At 39.9% G+C, this 21284-nt stretch overlaps 1 protein-coding gene across 6 annotated transcripts in view; it reads right to left on the bottom strand.

The window, feature by feature from the left end:
- The window catches only part of dscamb (Down syndrome cell adhesion molecule b), a 307420-nt gene that overhangs the window by 108324 nt on the left and 177812 nt on the right, over positions 1-21284 (bottom strand). For all 6 annotated transcript variants that reach the window (XM_061877415.1, XM_061877414.1, XM_061877411.1 and 3 more), the window contains 2 exons: positions 14167-14313; positions 1497-1775 (listed from right to left, as the gene is read on the bottom strand). In XM_061877415.1, coding sequence (XP_061733399.1) covers positions 1497-1775; positions 14167-14313 — 426 coding nt within the window. The remainder of the gene's footprint in view (positions 1-1496; positions 1776-14166; positions 14314-21284) is intronic.

Genomic DNA, 21284 nt, shown 5'->3' with positions numbered 1-21284 from the left:
CCGCTTCTTTTCTTTTTTCTCCTATGTCCCCCCCTCCCTTGTGGAGGGGGTCCGGTCCGATGACCATGGATGAAGTACTGGCTGTCCAGAGTCGAGACCCAGGATGGACCGCTCGTCGGGACCCAGGATGGACCGCTCACCTGAGTATCGGTTGGGGACATCTCTACGCTGCTGATCCGCCTCCACTTGAGATGGTTTGCTGTGGACTGGACTCTCGCTGCTGTCTTGGATCCGCTTTGAACTGAACTCTCGCGGCTGTGTTGGAGCCACTATGGATTGAACTTTCACAGTATCATGTTAGACCCGCTCGATATCCATTGCTTTCGGTCCCCTAGAGGGGGGGTTGCCCACATCTGAGGTCCTCTCCAAGGTTTCTCATAGACAGCATTGTCACTGGCGTCCCACTGGATGTGAATTCTCCCTGCCCACTGGGTGTGAGTTTTCCTTGCCCTTTTGTGGGTTCTTCCGAGGATGTCGTAGTCGTAATGATTTGTGCAGTCCTTTGAGACATTTGTGATTTGGGGCTATATAAATAAACATTCATTGATTGATTGATTGATCATTTATCATGGGTTACTAAAAATGAGTTTTATCCCGATACCATTATTTTGGTACCGGTAAATGTATTTCGAGACTTTTTGATACTTTTCTAAAAAAAAGAGGACCACAAAAATGGCATTATTGGCTTTATTTTAACAAAAAAATCTTACCAAAATGGATACATGGATGATACAGCAGAGGATTGGGAGAATGTCATGTGGTCAGATGAAACCAAAATATAACTTTTCGGAATAAACTCAACTCGTCGTGTTTGGAGGAAGAAGAATACTGAGTTGCATCCCAAGAACACCATTCCTACTGTGAAGCATGGGGGTGGAAACATCATGCTTTGGGGCTGTTTTTCTGCTAAGGGGACAGGACGATTGATCCGTGTTAAGGAAAGAATGAATGGGGCCATGTATCGTGAGATTTTGAGCCAAAACCTCCTTCCATCAGTGAGAGCTTTTAATGGTTGACCAAATAATTATTTTCCACCATAATTTACAAATAAATTGTTAAAAATTCCTACAATGTGAATTCCTGGATTTTTTTTTTCACATTCGGTCTCTCACAGTTGAAGTGTACCTATGATGAAAATTACAGACCTCTGTCATCATTTTAAGTGGAAAACATGCACAATCGGAATCAGAAAGTGTAGCGGTGCACTGTACGTACTGTAAGTAGGTAAGTACTGTAGGTAAAACATAGACACACCATTTTACACTAAATACATACCCAAATAACTATGCATAAAAAAATAGTGACCCGCTGTTTACTTAACTGCATTCAACAGATGTAAGGCAAATGCATTTCTAGAATAATATTTGACTACATACATTTTCTTATTTGCTTCTTACTATATTATGACAAGTCTATTTATCCTCAGTTGATGCTTGGTGTCCACACATTTTAAGACGAATCTAAAATGTGTAATAAAAAAAAAAAAAGAAACTCACGTCTGACATGGAGGTGCCCCATGACCTCGGCGTTGCCATAGCTGTTCCACACCTCACAGACGTACGTCCCAGAGTCGCTGGGCTGCGTGCTCTCGATCAGCAAGCCGCTGTGAGTCTGGCGGAAGCGACTGTCGGGCTCCAGCGGGCTGTTGTCCTTGAGCCAGCGGTACTTGGGGAACGGGTAGCCCGACGCCTTGCATGGCAGCTCTACCCGGTGATTAATCATCACCTCGCGGTGGTCGAAGCCGTCCAAGATGCCTGGCTCGGCATTGGTGGGGTCTTGGAAGGAGCAGACAGAGATGGTGTTAATTAGCTGAGTGTGGCAGCAAGATCCAATAGGGATTCTGCTGGCGAGGATTTACTTCTAAACATTTTCTCCACAATACGTCTCACTTTTCATACACTGAAAAATAAATCACTTTAAAAGAAAGGAAAGTTGTAGCGTAATTGTCCAATCCCAGTCAAAATAAGCCTAAGAGTCCGTGTTTGCCTAGTGTCACCAAACACATCACAATGCTACGTATAAGTCTAGTCACTGAACACATCACATTGCTATGTATAAGTCTAGTCACTGAACACATCACATTGCTATGTATAAGTCTGGTCACTGAACACATCACATTGCTACGTATAAGTCTAGTCACTGAACACATCACATTGCTACGTATAAGTCTAGCCACTGAACACATCATATTGCTACGTATAAGTCTAGTCACTGAACACATCACATTGCTATGTAGAAGTCTAGTTACTGAACAGATCACATTGCTACGTATAAGTCTAGTCACTGAACACATCACATTGCTATGTATAAGTCTATTCACTGAACACATCACATTGGTACGTATAAGTCGAGTCACTGAACACATCACATTGCTATGTATTAATCTAGTCACTGAACACATCACATTGCTATGTATAAGTCTATTCACTGAACACATCACATTGGTACGTATAAGTCGAGTCACTGAACACATCACATTGCTATGTATTAATCTAGTCACTGAACACATCACATTGCTATGTATAAGTCTAGTCACTGAACACATCACATTGCTGTGTATAAGTCTAGTCACTGAACACATCACATTGCTGTGTATAAGTTTAGTCACTGAACACATCACATTGCTATGTATAAGTCTAGTCACTGAACACATCACATTGCTATGTATAAGTCTAGTCACTGAACACATCACATTGCTATGTATAAGTCTAGTCACTGAACACATCACATTGCTATGTATAAGTCTAGTCACTGAACCCATCACATTAGTATGTATAAGTCGAGCCACTGAACACATCACATTGCTATGTATAAGTCGAGTCACTGAACACATCACATTGCTATGTATAAGTCTAGTCACTGAACACATCACATTGCTACGAATAAGTCTAGTCACTGAAAACATCACATTGCTACATATAAGTCTAGTCACTGAACACATCACATTGCTACGTATAAGTCTAGTCACTGAACACAACACATTGCTACGTATAAGTCTAGTCTCTGAACACATCACATTGCTACGTATAAGTCTAGTCACTGAACACATCACATTGCTACGTATAAGTCTAGTCACTGAACACATCACATTGCTACGTATAAGTCTAGTCTCTGAACACATCACATTGCTATGTATAAGTCTAGTCACTGAACACATCACATTGCTATGTATAAGTCTAGTCACTGAACACATCACATTGCTACGAATAAGTCTAGTCACTGAACACATCACATTACTATGTATAAGTCGAGCCACTGAACACATCACATTGTTATGTATAAGTCTAGTCACTGAACACATCACATTGCTATGTATAAGTCTAGTCACTGAACACATCACATTACTATGTATAAGTCTAGTCACTGAACACATCACATTGCTACGTATAAGTCGAGCCACTGAACACATCACATTGCTACGTATAAGTCTAGTCACTGAACACATCAAATTGCTATGTATAAGTCTAGTCACTGAACACATCACATTGCTATGTATAAGTCTAGTCACTGAACACATCACATTGCTACGAATAAGTCTAGTCACTGAACACATCACATTGCTACGTATAAGTTTAGTCACTGAACACATTACATTGCTACGTATAAGTCTAGTCTCTGAACAGATCACATTGCTACGTATAAGTCTAGTCTCTGAACACATCACATTGCTATGTATAAGTCTAGTCACTGAACACATCACATTGCTACGAATAAGTCTAGTCACTGAACACATCACATTGCTACGTATAAGTCTAGTCTCTGAACACATCACATTGCTATGTACAAGTCTAGTCACTGAACACATCACATTGCTACGAATAAGTCTAGTCACTGAACACATCACATTGCTACGTATAAGTCTAGTCACTGAACACATCACATTGCTACGTATAAGTCTAGCCACTGAACACATCATATTGCTACGTATAAGTCTAGTCACTGAACGCATTACATTGCTACGTATAAGTCTAGTCACTGAACACATCACATTGCTATGTAGAAGTCTAGTTACTGAACAGATCACATTGCTACGTATAAGTCTAGTCACTGAACACATCACATTGCTATGTATAAGTCTATTCACTGAACACATCACATTGGTACGTATAAGTCGAGTCACTGAACACATCACATTGCTATGTATTAATCTATTCACTGAACACATCACATTGGTACGTATAAGTCGAGTCACTGAACACATCACATTGCTCTGTATTAATCTAGTCACTGAACACATCACATTGCTATGTATAAGTCTAGTCACTGAACACATCACATTGCTGTGTATAAGTCTAGTCACTGAACACATCACATTGCTGTGTATAAGTTTAGTCACTGAACACATCACATTGCTATGTATAAGTCTAGTCACTGAACACATCACATTGCTATGTATAAGTCTAGTCACTGAACACATCACATTGCTATGTATAAGTCTAGTCACTGAACACATCACATTGCTATGTATAAGTCTAGTCACTGAACCCATCACATTAGTATGTATAAGTCGAGCCACTGAACACATCACATTGCTATGTATAAGTCGAGTCACTGAACACATCACATTGCTATGTATAAGTCTAGTCACTGAACACATCACATTGCTACGAATAAGTCTAGTCACTGAAAACATCACATTGCTACATATAAGTCTAGTCACTGAACACATCACATTGCTACGTATAAGTCTAGTCACTGAACACAACACATTGCTACGTATAAGTCTAGTCTCTGAACACATCACATTGCTACGTATAAGTCTAGTCACTGAACACATCACATTGCTACGTATAAGTCTAGTCACTGAACACATCACATTGCTACGTATAAGTCTAGTCTCTGAACACATCACATTGCTACGTATAAGTCTAGTCACTGAACACATTACATTGCTATGTATAAGTCTAGTCACTGAACACATCACATTGCTACGTATAAGTCTAGTCTCTGAACACATCACATTGCTACGTATAAGTCTAGTCACTGAACACATCACATTGCTATGTATAAGTCTAGTCACTGAACACATCACATTGCTACGAATAAGTCTAGTCACTGAACACATCACATTACTATGTATAAGTCGAGCCACTGAACACATCACATTGTTATGTATAAGTCTAGTCACTGAACACATCACATTGCTATGTATAAGTCTAGTCACTGAACACATCACATTACTATGTATAAGTCTAGTCACTGAACACATCACATTGCTACGTATAAGTCGAGCCACTGAACACATCACATTGCTACGTATAAGTCTAGTCACTGAACACATCAAATTGCTATGTATAAGTCTAGTCACTGAACACATCACATTGCTATGTATAAGTCTAGTCACTGAACACATCACATTGCTACGAATAAGTCTAGTCACTGAACACATCACATTGCTACGTATAAGTTTAGTCACTGAACATATTACATTGCTACGAATAAGTCTAGTCACTGAACACATCACATTGCTACGTATAAGTCTAGTCTCTGAACACATCACATTGCTATGTACAAGTCTAGTCACTGAACACATCACATTGCTACGAATAAGTCTAGTCACTGAACACATCACATTGCTACGTATAAGTCTAGTCACTGAACACATCACATTGCTACGTATAAGTCTAGTCTCTGAACACATCACATTGCTATGTACAAGTCTAGTCACTGAACACATCACATTGCTATGTATAAGTCTAGTCACTGAACACATCACATTGCTACGAATAAGTCTAGTCACTGAACACATCACATTGCTATGTATAAGTCTAGTCACTGAACACATCACATTGCTATGTACAAGTCTAGTCTCTGAACACATCACATTGCTATGTATAAGTCTAGTCACTGAACACATCACATTGCTACGAATAAGTCTAGTCACTGAACACATCACATTGCTATGTATAAGTCTAGTCACTGAACACATCACATTGCTACGAATAAGTCTAGTCACTGAACACATCACATAGCTACGTATAAGTCTAGTCACTGAACACATCACATTGCTACGAATAAGTCTAGTCACTGAACACATCACATAGCTACGTATAAGTCTAGTCACTGAACACATCACATTGCTATGTATAAGTCTAGTCTCTGAACACATCACATTGCTACGTATAAGTCTAGTCACTGAACACATCACATTGCTACGAATAAGTCTAGTCACTGAACACATCACATTGCTACGTATAAGTCTAGTCACTGAACACATCACATTGCTACGTATAAGTGTAGTCACTGAACACATCACATTGCTACGTATAAGTCTAGTCACTGAACACATCACATTGCTACGAATAAGTCTAGTCACTGAACACATCACATTGCTACGTATAAGTCTAGTCACTGAACACATCACATTGCTACGTATAAGTCTAGTCACTGAACACATCACATTGCTACGTATAAGTCTAGTCACTGAACACATCACATTGCTACGTATAAGTCTAGTCTCTGAACACATCACATTGCTATGTATAAGTCTAGTCACTGAATACATCACATTGCTACGTATAAGTCTAGTCACTGAACACATCACATTGCTATGTATAAGTCTAGTCACTGAACACATCACATTGCTATGTAAAAGTCTAGTCACTGAACACATCACATTGCTATGTATAAGTCTAGTCACTGAACACATCACATTGCTATGTAAAAGTCTAGTGACGACAGTGTGGCGTGTTGCGCTGTCTCGGTCAATGTCATTTTATTGTTATTCTTGCATAAAAACAAAGAACCAAATTAAGATTTCAGGTGCCGTCGAACAGCAAATGTATTAAGAGAGTCAAAACGAGAATGGAGTAGCAGCATTATGTAGGGTTGTCAAAAAAAAATGTTCAGAATGAATTGTGACTCTTATTTGTAACGATTCTTAATCGATTGAAAAAAATAAATATATATATTTTCTATTTTTATATTGTTCATAACTTTTATGGACAGAATTCAGTCCATCCGTTGAGACAATCCAGTTTGGTGGCTGCAGGATTAGGTTTCTGCTTTTTGCAGATCATGTGGTCCTGATGGCTTCATCTGGCCAGGATCTTCAGTTCTCACTGGATTGGTTCACAGCCGAGTGTGAAGGGACTGGAATGAGAATCAGCACCTCCAAGTCAGAGTCCATGGTTCTCGCCCGAAAAGGGTGGAGTGCCATCTCCGGGTTGGGGAGGAGACCCTGCCCCAAATAGAGGCGTTGAAATATCTCGGAGTCTTGTTCACGAGTGAGCTAAGCCGGAAGGCATACTCTTAATTTATCGGTCGATCTACGTTCCCATCCTCACCTATGGTCATGAGCTTTGGGTTACGACCGAAAGGACAAGATCACGGGTACAAGCGGCCGAAATGAGTTTTCTCCGCCAGGTGGCGGGGCTCTCCCTTAGAGATAGGGTGAGAAGGTCTGTCATCCGGGAGGAACTCTGAGTAAAGCCGCTGCTCCTCCACATCGAGAGGAGCCAGATGAGGTGGTTCGGGCATCTGGTCAGGATGCCACCCGAAAACCTAGGTAGGAGGCCACGGGGAAGACCCAGGACAGGTTGGGAAGACTATGTCTCCCGCTGGCCTGGGAACGCCTCGGGATCCCCCGGGAAGAGCTGGACGAAGTGGCTGGGGAGAGGGAAGTCTGGGCTTCCCTGCTTAGGCTGCTGCCCTTGTGACGCGAAGTCGGATAAGCGGAAGAAGATGGATGGATGGATGCATTTTTATTTTTTTCAATCTGTCCTGTCCAGCCACTCAGACAAATCATATTGTTGATGTAGATGCCAATAACTGCTGTATAAATTTAATTTTTTTCTTTTAAGTAATATATACATTTATCAGAGTTGTTCATTTATTTTATGGAGTAATGTAGTTAGTTAATCATAGACCTGGCAACCAAAGTTGGTAAATTTGTTTTATTTTGAATCGAGAATCGACTCTGAATCGAATCGTCACCCCAAGAATTAAATCGAAACGTGTGGTGCCCAAAGGTTCACAACACAAATTTTTATACACAATAAAAGTCTAAAGATTAGAATGTATGTGAGTGATTGGATATAACACGAGTGAGTTAATAAAAAAGGTGAGAAACACTATTGTTAGTGAATTAGTTGGTTAGTTTACAATGTAATGCATCACATATTACCAGTTGTTTCATTACAGCATGTCTGAAAAGGAGTAGGAAGAAGCAGAGCTTATTTAACCCTACAACTTTTCATTTCATGGCAGTTTTATCCTATTTTATTGTTCTCTGTAACAGTACAGTGAATAAATGAATAAATAAATATACCATAAATAAGTAAATAAATATTGAATACACAAACAAATATAAGACATATAAATATATACACAATTAAAGTTCTTATAAATAGTTAAGTAATTTATGGTTCACCTAGAACAGTGGTTCTCAACCTTTTTTCAGTGATGTACCCCCTGTGAACATTTTTTTAATTCAATTACCCCCAAATCAAAGCAAAGCATTTTTGGTTGAAAAAAAGAGATAAAGAGGTTAAATACAGCACTATGTCATCAGTTTCTGATTTATTAAATTGTATATCAGTGCAAAATATTGCTCATTTGTAGTGGTCTTTCTTGAATTATTTGGAAAAAAAGATATAAAAATAACTAAAAACTTGTTGAAAAATAAACAAGTGATTCAATTATAAATAAAGATTTCTACACATAGAAGTAATCATCAACTTAAAGTGCCCTCTTTGGGGATTGTAATAGACATCCATCTATATTCATGAACTTAATTCTAAACATTTCTTCACAAAAAAATAAATCTTTAACATCAATATTTATGGAACATGTCCACAAAAAATCTAGCTGTCAACACTGAATATTGCATTGTTGTATTTTTTCACAGTTTACGAACTTACATTCATATTTTGTTGACGTATTATTCAATACATATATTTTGAATTGTTGTTATTTTTAGAATATTTTAAAAAAATCTCACGTACCCCTTGGTATACCTTCAAGTACCCCCATGGATACGCATACCCCCCTTTGAGAACCACTGACCTAGAAGATGAATGAAATACATATTTTCTTTAAAACTTCAAGAGGATTATTATTTTTACTTCTTCTTTGTACTTTGGAATCCAAGAAGGAAGTCGACCTCCTTCTGTGCTCAGCAAGTGTCTTCAATAAAGGTAGAATTGATATTACACAGATGCCTAGAGGGCGCTAACATTCTGATGTCTTCTGAGCGTTGTACCCCTTTCTTTTTCGGCTTTAGGATGTGATAGCGTGACTATATGTGCACGTAATTTAATAATAGTGATTTGGATAGTTAGTGTTGGCTAACAAGATGACTCATTGCCTTACTTGGGGTGTTTTGTTTTGTTTTGATGACTGATGGCGATGACACCACAGTCGGACAGACAGACCTGAATAGCGCTTCTCGTCATAATCATTAAAATTGCTAAATTTCATATAAAGTCTGTTGTTCTTAAATCCAATGTTTTATTTAGTCTTGTATCGATGAAATCGATTGATTTCCTTTTAAAACAATGTTTGATGGATACCTACAGCATATTCCCATAGGTCGACTTGTCGAGCAAAGATCGAAGTAGTTGAATATTAGGAATATAAATCGATACAGTATATCAATGAATTGTAAAACCCTTAGTGAAAACATGTACAGTAGCTTACTAGCTTAGCTCGGTTGGTAGAGTGGCTGTGCCAGCAACTTGAGGGTTGCAGGTTCGCTTCCCGCTTGTGCCATCCTATTCACTGCCGTTGTGTCCTTGGGCAAGACACTTTACCCACCTGCTCCCAGTGCCACCCACACTGGTTTAAATGGAACTTAGATATTGGGTGTCACTATGTAAAGCGCTTTGAGTCACTTGAGAAAAAGCGCTACATAAATATACTTCACTTCACATTATATTTATGCGAACATTATTTTATTTGGACCGAACATTTTCCACTGAGGGTCGCACTCTGAAAATTCAAAGCATGAGGGGGCCATTTTGATATTTTTCATTTTCAAAACCAATAAAATATTTAGATTTTTTTTTTTTTACTTCAGGGCTCCCCTGAAGTTTGGTCCCGGGGACATATTTTTCTAACCCAATGCTTAAATCTCCAGATCAACTTTAGATCTGTCAATCTAAAGTTTTATTTTTTTAAGTGTTTAATGTTTTATGCCCTTTTTGTTAAAAAAAAAAAATAATAAATAAAAAAACGTTTTTATGACAAACACACAATGTGTAATATTTCCCCTAATAGTTTAAAGAAGAATATTTGATGTGTAGTATTTGGAGCCTTGAATAGGTCAATAATTCATCACAACAATGATGTTGATTTATTATTAATTTTTGAGCAAGGACAGTAAAAACAAAACAAAAACCCCTAAAATTCCCAGGGATCCAAAGAGCCACACTCATAAAAGTGCTAAAAATAAGTCTTACATAATTATTGTATTTTTTACTTTACAACTGCACTTGTTTTGGATTTTGCCTATCGTTCACAATCATTATGAGAGACAAGAAGACACGTTTTTCTTTTTGTTAGGATTTTATCCATCCATCCATTTTCTACCCATGGCCGGCTCTACGCAGGGGCTAGAGGGGGCAGAGCCCCCTTAAATAAATGTCTTGCCCCCTCAAATCAAAATTTGAGAAAGCAAATTTTAATAAACTCACAAAATTACTACATTACAAGTTGACAAAATTATCTGCACTAGCGGAAAAACCCACCGAAAAAGGGACACACGCGATATAGTAGTGTCGGCTTCCCTCTCATCTCTCCCTCCACTGTGCGTGTATTCAACATTCCACAGGCTGCGCAGCAGACACACACCCGCACACACCCCTCAGCCCTCAGTAAACATCCAATCACTGTTGCAGTATGAAAGTAAAAGAAAAGGAAAAGTTGTCTACATTTATCATATACTTGTTAGGATGGGTATGATTGTGTAGTCTTATCTGTCATAAACACGTTTATCGTCGCGGACTTTCGGTGCTATGGAGTTCCTTTTTTTTTTTTTTTTTCCAACTTGACGAGAGCAGTGACAGCGGAGGCTCTGAGCAGCAGTGGTTTGGAAGGCAGAGAGCCTCCACTGTCCCTGTGACAAGCTACAAGTCATTTAAGATGCTGTTAATGACGGTAAAAATGAAACATAAGGTATATATCCTGTTAGCAGTCCTCCTCTGCTGTCACCTGTTCAGAGCGGAGTCCCTAGCAACGGCCCGTTTTACTTAGCAACGGTATGGTAATCGACTGATAGAATTCTTTTTCTGTTGTTTTTCTTGTAATTCTACATAGGCAACCTTTAATGTTTCAATCTACATTTTGTAATAAACAAATTATAAGTTTCATTTGATATGACCAAGACACCTAAAACCAAAAACACAGCCGTTTTCATCAATTTACAAGCAAGTGGGCAACACACATACATTGGAGTGAATGAATTTTGTGCCCAGATGAGTGCCCACGTCCACTGCATGTGACAAACTGAAGACAAGTGACCTGTGTCTGACAGACCCCTACGTAAAGCCCCGCCCCAGGTTGTAGTCCTGTACTGTTGTTGTTTTTCTTCATGTAATCACAGCAGGTTTTTTCTGTTGTTGTTCAAGCTTACTTATGTTCTGCTCCAGCTTCCAGCAGCTCACAAAGAGAAAGTTAATGCTCTGTAATGCGTCCATTTTTCAGAGCATTTAAAAAGTCTAGTCCTGCTCCTGCATGTAGTAGTAGCAATGATGCTACTGCTAGTACATCAGGGACAGCAGCTAGCAATACTGCACCTTTAGCACCAGCAAGCACTGTTTCTCCTGCACCAGCAACAAGCGCTCCCCCAAAGCAGCCTGCTCAGCTACCCAGTGACTTAAATGGTAACGCACCATCTCAGCCAATACTGGGTGGCTACCCAAAGCGTGCATTTGGTTCAACATTAAGATCATTCAATCCTGCCTGGTACCGCACACAACCATGGCTAGAGTATTCTGTGGTGCGAGACGCCTGCTTCTGTTTCCCCTGTCGGAAATATGGCAGCGCTGTTAATGTTTCCCCCCCTGAGGGATTGCCACCTTATTGTGGTCAGGGGGTTTGCGTGCCTCAGTGACCGTAATAGCTATACCAGCAGGAGCTTAGTCTTCAGGTGGGACACCCAAGTTGGATAGGTCTGAAGGTATAGGCCTGACAAAGTGCAATCCACTATGCCAGGTTGGGGTTGGACACATAGCTAAAGACCCATTTCAATGAAGAAAGCATTGTTACTATAAGCATCGTTACTATAAGCACAGAAAAAAAAGTGCTGGAGCATGATGTGTACACATGATGCCCCGTTCACATTTCTGACTGCCCCCTCATATAAGCATTCCTAGAACCGCCCCTGTTTCTACCGCTTGTCCCTTTTGGGGTCGCGGGGAGTAAAGATGACAAAAAAAACCCCGCTTGAAACAACTACTCACAGTCGCCGTTGTAGCTTTTAAAGCCTTCTAAAAAAACTTCAAAATCCTCCATCAAAGTTTTATATACACACGGCAACGATATATATTTAATGTAGAAACCGACATGTTCATAACAATATGTAATACGTTCAATATTTACCTTTTTCTTTTTTTTTAATCACTTCCAGGACTAATTTCTTCCGTGCAATAATTTGTGTATACATAGCAGCACACGTCTGACTTCCGGTAACAAATGTCTGGTCCTACTTCTGGAATGAAACACGCTTGTGGGTACTAATTATGGCAAACTTGGTAAAAAACAACAAAGACAAGTATTTTTGGACAAATTTGCGTAGATTTACAACCTTATCTTTTTGAAGCTGAACATACTGAGGATGAACTGCTGCTTATGCAAGCGAGCACGAAGGAAGAGTGAGACATTGGAGCAGACGGATGCCGAGAGAGTGAGGTGAAAGTGACTTAAAGCTGCTAATGTGGAATTTGGAGGCATGTTATTTCGACAAAAATGGAGATCTTACCCAAAATTAAGAGAAAACACCGGCTGGACCAGACAAACAACTGTCCATCAAGTGAGTCACTTAAAGATCGAACACGATACACGGGGCACGTTTTGCATGTTAGTACAACTATGGTACATGCACTGTCTGGCTAGCTGAGAACAAACAAACTGTACAAACTGTAATATGAATGTTTTTCAGTTTTTGAAATCATTTTAAAGTGATTTAGAGGTAAAATGTTTTGCTCCCATTAGCTGCATTGCTAGTCACCAAGAACAAGCCGATTTTTACATGTAAGATTGCAAAAAAACCAGTGTCTTTTTGTAGGCAAAATTCCAAAAATAAAGTGCAGTTCCCCATTAAATCTCTAGATAAATTTCAGCTCCCTCAGTTGGTAATATATATGTTTTATGTTGTTTTTTGTTTGCTTTATGCACTTTTTGTCAAAGAAAACTTTTTTTTGTTATGGTAAAGACTCAAAATATGCAATACTTCCCCCCCGAAAATATTTCTAAATTAAATATTTGATGTGAAGTAATTGGAGCTTTGAATGGGTTAATAACTCATCACAAAACATATTTGTATTAATTATTATTTTGTTTTAGCAAAGACAGTTTTAAAGAAACAACAACATGCATATTTTTGGCATTACTCTTCACCTGTTTGATCTTTTATTTAACTTGTTTTAATTTTGCAATAGTTTTAATAGAATGTGCAATGTATCGTAAAAAAAAAGAGCACCCTTGATCTGTTGTAAACACAGTGTAAACAATTGATGGCCATGCTGGTAGTTCTAATAACACAAGCCTAAAAGCTCAGTTTTGCCCGTCTTTCAGGACCAAAACCTGCGTCTGGGTGTTAATGAAAAGCCAGAATGCATAGAAAATGTGTCTTTTTGAAATGATAAGTCCTACTGATATTCAACTAGGGTATTATTACACCAAGGACACATCGTCCCTTTTACAGTATGTTGGCAGCAGGATTACAAGATGGATTGCTTCGGACTGGCAAGAGGTTTACGATGCGTGGAAAACAAAGAAAATCCGCATGAACAAATCTGGTCAGAGCAGGTCAAGTCTCACATGTATGGATGTATAATATCTTCTGATTGAATTATTCAGTCTAATGTTCTTCATAAAGAACTGAATGACATCCACCTTCGGCCAGAATGGTCATGGTGTGTTTTGAGGATGAAAAAAAGTGGTGTAAAACTGCACGTTTAACGTCATTTTGGTATTTCTTATCAATGATGGACTTATGATGCCGACCTGACACGATGAGACGGGCGCTGTTGCTCTGGCGAGTCTCGCCGGTGTAGCGATGGCGCGTGGTGCAGCGGTAGTTGTTCAAGCCGTCCTCGGGCAGGACGTCCAGGATGTACAAGACTCCTGTGGGCGTGATGAGATGCCTTTGTCCTGCAACACATGAACGCAGCACACACCTATGTCACATTTGGTGCATGGAGAGAAAAAAAAAACATCCATCCATTTTCTACCGCTTAGTCCCTTCGTGGTCACAGGGGGCACTGGAGCTTATCTCAGCTACAATCAGGCAGAAGGCGGTGTACACCCTGGACAAGTCGCCACCTCATTGCAAGGCCAACACATATAGACAGACAATATTCACACTCACATTCACACACTAGGGCCAATTTAATGTTGCCAATCAACCTATCCCAAAGTGCATGTCTCTGGAAGTGGGAAGAAGCCGGAGTACCCAGGAGGGAACCCACGCAGTCACGGGGAGAACACGCAAACTCCACACAGAAAGATCCCGAGATTGAACTCAGAACTACCCAGGACCTTTGTATTGTGAGGCAGACGCACTAACCCCTCTCCCACCGTGCTGCCCGAAAACAGTGGTTGTCAAATATTTGTACACCAAGTACCAACCCCCAGTACCTGCTGGATGACCAACATTACAACACAGTAGCATAGTAAGCCTAAGTACTCATTAAAAACAAGGCTGGGTTTATATGGGAATACCTTGGGATCCCCCGGGAGGATCTGGACCAAGTGTCTGGGGAGACGAAAGTCTGGGCTTCCCTGCTTAGGCTGCTGCCCCCGCAACCCGACCTCGGATAAGCGGAAGAAGATGGATGGATGGATGGATGGATGTATTACTTGTATAAATATGTTATACTTTTGTATATACAATGGGGCAAAAAAGTATTTAGTCAGCCACGAATTGTGCAAGTTCTCCCACTTAAAATGATGACGGAGAACCAAAAAGTTCTATTTTGGTTTCATCTGACCACAAGACATTCTCCCAATCCTCTGCTGTATCATCCATGTATCCCTTTTGGTATAAACTCAACTCGTTGTGTTTGGAGGAAGAAGAATACTGAGTTGCATCCCAAGAACACCATACCTACTGTGAAGCATGGGGGTGGAAACATGCTTTGGGGCTGTTTTTCTGCTAAGGGGAGAGGACGACTGACCCGTGTTAAGGAAGGAATGAATGGGGCCATGTATCTGTATCGTTAGATTTTGAGCCAAAACCTCCTTCCATCAGTGAGAGCTTTGAATGGTTGACCAAATACTTATTTTCCACCATAATTTCCAAATAAATTCTTTAAAATTCCTACAAATGAATTCCTGGATTTTTTCTTCACATTCTGTCTCTCACAGTTGAAGTGTACCTATGATGAAAATTACAGACCTCAGTCATCATTTTGGGAGAACCTGCACAATCCGTGGCTGACTAAATACTTTTTTGCCCCACTGTATATATTAGATCTTTGACTAGACCTGAAATTGTTGAGTAAACAATGATACTGTATGTGATATAATAAAACCACATAACATGACCTGGCTGCATGGCCTCGAGTCTGACATATGTAATGAGCTCTTTTTTTTTTCTGCCGTGACTTCAAAACACTTTATTTGCATTGCAAAGCGGCGCCGCTTTAATATTTATGGTTGTTTTGCTTTTCGGACAAAATGGCCTTCCAAATAGGTGCTTTGAGCCTGCATGAAAAATGCATGCAATGCAAGCAGTTGCACAGAGGGGTTGAGGGGCTCCGTTTTCTGTGTGGCTTCACAAATGAGATGCCCCCTCCCTAAGGTCACGTAATGTCATCCCCTATGGAGACGGCGCCGACATGGCACGCCAAAGTGCAGTCGTGCCACGCAAAGACCAAAACTATGAGCAATAAAATGTACATAATAAAGAGTAATTGCATCATTTTATAACATACATACAGTAGGGCAAAAAGTATTTAGTCAGCCACCGATTGTGCAAGTTCTCCCACTTAAAATGATGACAGAGGTCTGCTGTAATTTTCATCATAGGTACACTTCAACTGTGAGAGACAGAATGTGAAAAAAAATCCAGGAATTCACATTGTAGGAATTTTAAAGAATTTATTTGTAAATTATTGTGGAAAATAAGTATTTGGTCAACCATTCAAAGCTCTCACTGATGGAAGGAGGTTTCGGCTCAAAATCTCACGATACATGGCCCCATACATTCTTTCCTTAACACGGATCAATCGTCCTGTCCTCTTAGCAGAAAAACAGCCCCAAAGCATGATGTTTCCACCCCCACGCTTCACAGTAGGTATGGTGTTCTTGGGATGCAATTCAGTATTCTTCTTCCTCCGAAAACGACGAGTTGAGCTTATACCAAAATGGATACATGGATGATACAGCAGAGGATTGAGAGAATATCATGTGGTCAGATGAAACCAAAATAGAACTTTTTGGTATAAACACAACTCGTCGTGTTTGGAGGAAGAGGAATACTGAGTTGCATCCCAAGAACACCACACCTACTGTGAAGCATGGGGGTGGAAACATCATGCTTTGGTGGCTGTTTTTCTGCTAAGGAAACATGACGATTGATCCGTGTTAAGGGGCCATGTATCTGTATCGTTATATTTTGAGCCAAAACGTCCTTCCATCAGTGAGAGCTTTGAATGGTTGACCAAATACTTATTTTCCACCATAATTTACAAATAAATTCTTTAAAATTCCTACAATGTGAATTCCTGGATTTTTTTTTTTCACATTCCGTCTCTCACAGTTGAAGTGTACCTATGATGAAAATTACAGACCTCTATCATTGTTTTAAGTGGGAGAACTTGCACAATCGGTGGCTGACTAAATACTTTTTTGCCCAGCTGTATGCCACCGGAGACTCATTTGTATGAACGCGGCGCCTAATTGGCTTACATTTGTGATTATTAGAATTGCAAAATGAGACTAGACCTTGTGGGGTTACGCAAACAGGGGGGAGGATAAAGAGCAAAGGGGCAGAGGCGAAGGAACGGCGGAGCGATTGTAAGCGCTGACCTAGATAGGAGCGACAACGGATCCCTCGGATTTGATGCCCTGAAGGGGTTTTTACTGGTTTACATGCTGTGGAATAGCCGAGCAGCAAGTGGAATGTATGAAGGTGGAGGGGAGTAAGGGTTGTTTGTGTGTGTGTGTGTGTGTGTGTGTGTGTGTGTGTGTGTGTGTGTGTGTGTGTGTGTGTGTGTGTGTGTGTGTGTGTGTGTGTGTGTGTGTGGGCGCCGGCAGCCTTGTGTGCATGTGAGCGTGCAAGACAATAGTGGGAGGACATCTTCTCAGGGCATGAGGAGGAGGACGGGGGCAACAACACAACAACATTTTTACGTTCCACTGAATTCCCACTTTGTATATCATGAACGACAGGAGACTAAGGTTAAGTTCATAAAGATCAAATCCACACCAACATGTCTCTTATGCAGTATCGGCCAAAACAATACACGAGCGTCCACTCCACGCCGCTCCTCTCTGTCTCCTCCCGCCCTGCTTCATCCATTTTGATTTCTGTACTGGTCCTATGAAATCTCGCGGTGGAATCCATCTTGAGCCGAGGCAAAATTGTGTTTCGCTGCAGCAATTTTTTTCCCCTCTTCAAGCAGCGGCGTGCACGCAGACGCCATGGCTCGGAAACAATGGAGCTGGGGCCGCCACACACCTTTAAAGGCCTACTGAAATGAGATTTTCTTATTTCAAACGGGGATAGCAGGTCCATTCTATGTGTCATACTTGATCATTTCGCAATATTGCCATATTTTTGCTGAAAGGATTTAGTAGAGAACATCGACGATAAAGTTTGCAACTTTTGGTTGCTAATAAAAAAGCCTTGCCTGTACCGGAAGTAGCAAACGATATGCGCGTGACGTCACGGGTTGTGGAGCTCCTCACATCCTCACTTTGTTTACAATCATGGCCACTAGCAGCAAGAGCGATTCGGACCGAGAAAGTGACGATTTCCCCATTATATTGAGCGAGAATGAAAGATTCGTGGATGAGGAAAGTGAGAGTGAAGGACTTGAAAAAAAAAGGAAAAAAAGGCAGAGGGCCGTGGGAGCGAATCAGATGTTATTAGACACATTTACTAGGATAATTCTGGAAAATCCCTTATCTGCTTATTGTGTTACTAGTGTTTTAGTGAGATTATATGGTCGTACCTGTACAACCTGCACCTTTCTTCAGCACCAGTCGACGGGTGGTGGCGATGCCCATCTCTGCCCTTCGCAAGGGACCCTCTTCGAAACACGATCTTTCGAAATGATCGCTGCATAATACACTGTAATTTGTGTGTGTGGTCCAATCCAACCGTGTTGGCTTGACATCTCTGTTCCATAGTAAAGCTTGACTGTCATCTTTCGGGAACGTAAACAATGAAACACCGGCTGTGTTTGTGTTGCTAAAGGCGGCCGCAATACACTGCTTCCAACCTACAGCTTTCTTCTTTGACGTCTCCATTATTCATTGAACAAATTACAAAAGATTCAGCAACACAGATGTCCATAATACTGTGGAATTATGTGATGTAAACAGACGACTTATAGCTGGGAACGGTGCTGGACCAAAATTTCTTCTACAATGCTCATCATACCGCGACGTTTTAGCATGATACTTCCACGCGAAATTTAAAATTGCAATTTAGTAAACTAAACCGGCCGTATTGGCATGCGTTGCAATGTTAATATTTAATCATTGATATATAAACTATCAGACTGCGTGGTCGGTAGTAGTGGGTTTCAGTAGGCCTTTAAATGAGCGGCATCCACGCCGGACGCAAAAATGACTTGGAAACGTTTGGTTTCGTGCGACCAAAACAGCTGACACAGCGCCTTGAGTCATACACAAGAAAATGGCACTGACACAAAATCCTACATCTTTATGATGTTGCCTCGACGGGACAAATATGTCAGTGGAAATGTGGATAGGGGACGCAATAATTGGAGGGACAACATGTTGGTTCACAAGCTACAGGACAGGTGGCTGACAAAGTAAACTGTTGGCCAACTATTAGAGGAATTGGGCCAGAAGTAAAACTTTAATGTCATGACCTGTCAAATCCAGTTCTGACACCTCATTGTGGTCATATTTACTGTTTTTTTTTTTTTTTTTTTCCTTCCCAGCGCTCTTATGCTCTTCCGCTCTTCCGCTTCCTTCGCCAAATCTGTCCCTGATTGGCAATCTGGGCTCACCTGTTGCCAAACAGGCGTCTTTGTATCGTTTTAAACTCTTTGTGCTTCATGGCAGCTGTTTGTTTGCTAAACCTTGTCATGCAAGTTATGCTTCCTGTGTACTTCCCTGCTGCACCTTTCTTACGTTTTGTATTATTAAAGACTCTTCTTACTTGCATATTGTCTCCTTTCTCTGCGTTTTGGGGTCACAACTACTGTAACTACTGTGTTGTCCCGATATCAAAATGTATTTAAATACTTTTCTAAATAAAGGGGACCACAAAAATTGCATTATTGGCGTTATTTCAACAAAAAATCTTATGGTATATTAAACATATGTTTCTTACTGCAAGTTTGTCTTTAAATAAAATAGTGAACATACAAGACAACTTGTCTTTTAGTAGTAATTAAACAAACACAGACTAATTAGTCCGCTGACGTATGCAGAAACATATTGTGTCATTTTCCATTCTATTATTTTGTCAACATTATGAGGGACAAACTGTAAAAAATGATTATGAATCTACGTATTCATTTACTGTTAATATCTGCTTATTTTCTCTTTTAACATGTTCTATCTACACTTCTGTTAAAACGTAATGATCACTTATTCTTCTGTTGTTTGGATACTTTACATTAGTTTTGGATGATACCACAAATGTAGGTATCAATCCGATACCAAGTAGTTACAGGATCATAGATTGGTCATATTCAAAGTCTTCATATTTCCTGAGTTTATAAACATAATATACTTTTTTTAAACTAAAATCAATGTTGTGATGCTAAAAAAATATTGATGTAATAATAGTAGTATCGACTAGATATGCTCCTGTACTTGGTATCATTACAGTGGATGTTAGGTGCAGATCCACCCGGGGTGCGGGATCGGTACTTTTTAGAGGCAGTATAGTACCGAACATGATTTATTAGTATCGCGGTACTATACAAATACCAGTATAACGTACAACCCTAGCAGGAACGTGACACTATTCATGTATACGTTGTATGTGTTGTCCGTTTGAAGCAACGACCAGAGTTACAGTACATGGAAATTCATGATATCAACCTCTGTCTGTTCGCTAGTTGATACAATGTGATATTAGCATACTTCTATTTTTTTACAGTGTGGAATTTTAGCAAATGTTTGATCAAGGGAAATCACTCAAAAAAGACAACAAAGGTAGGAATGAAAACACAAAGTTTTTGTACTGGAATTCAATCTTTAAGTTAAAGTGGAGTGGTAATTTTTGGGGGGTGACACCAAGTTACTACAATAATTCACTGAATTAATCTCTTGGCGCAGTAAATTGAATGATGTGGACACGTTTGTTACTGGATACTTTCTGATACGCTTCTGCCCAGCAGACTGTGTGTAAGTAATATGCAACTGTAATGATTTGATAAATGTTAAAATTGACAAATGTGATGTTTAAGACTTAATTAAGGACATGTATTACGCATGTCTAGCTGGTGAGCTATTGTGTGCTTCGCTGTTGTGTAGCTGCTATCACCTAGTGGCCTATAGCCTACTGTGTTTTTTATTTTGTTTACGACTTCACAAGACCGAGGTTTGAAATAGGAATTGTATTATTATTGTGTATTATTTTGTTGGATTGTATTGGCGCGCTTATTTTCGACATACTACATGCAAACAGATATTTCTGCTGATATTGGACTGATTTTTCATACTGATATCGGACTGAGACAACCCTAGTGAAAAGGGAAATCCTAAAAAGTTGTATAGATAATAGAAGGTTTTAATGAAGCCGAAGCTATCAGACAGAAGACATTGATACAAGGTTGATTATACAAACACGTCCTTAGAAACAACGTTGTAAAATAGTTGCATTCGTACATTGAGACAACGCTGATGTCTAATGTTGGATCTATGGCATGGGTGTCAAACTATGGCCCGCTGTACAATTTCATTTGGCC

The sequence above is a fragment of the Nerophis ophidion genome, linkage group LG18, assembly GCF_033978795.1.
Source record: "Nerophis ophidion isolate RoL-2023_Sa linkage group LG18, RoL_Noph_v1.0, whole genome shotgun sequence".
NCBI lineage: Eukaryota > Metazoa > Chordata > Actinopteri > Syngnathiformes > Syngnathidae > Nerophis > Nerophis ophidion.
This window is presented reverse-complemented; position numbering and strand designations above follow the sequence as displayed.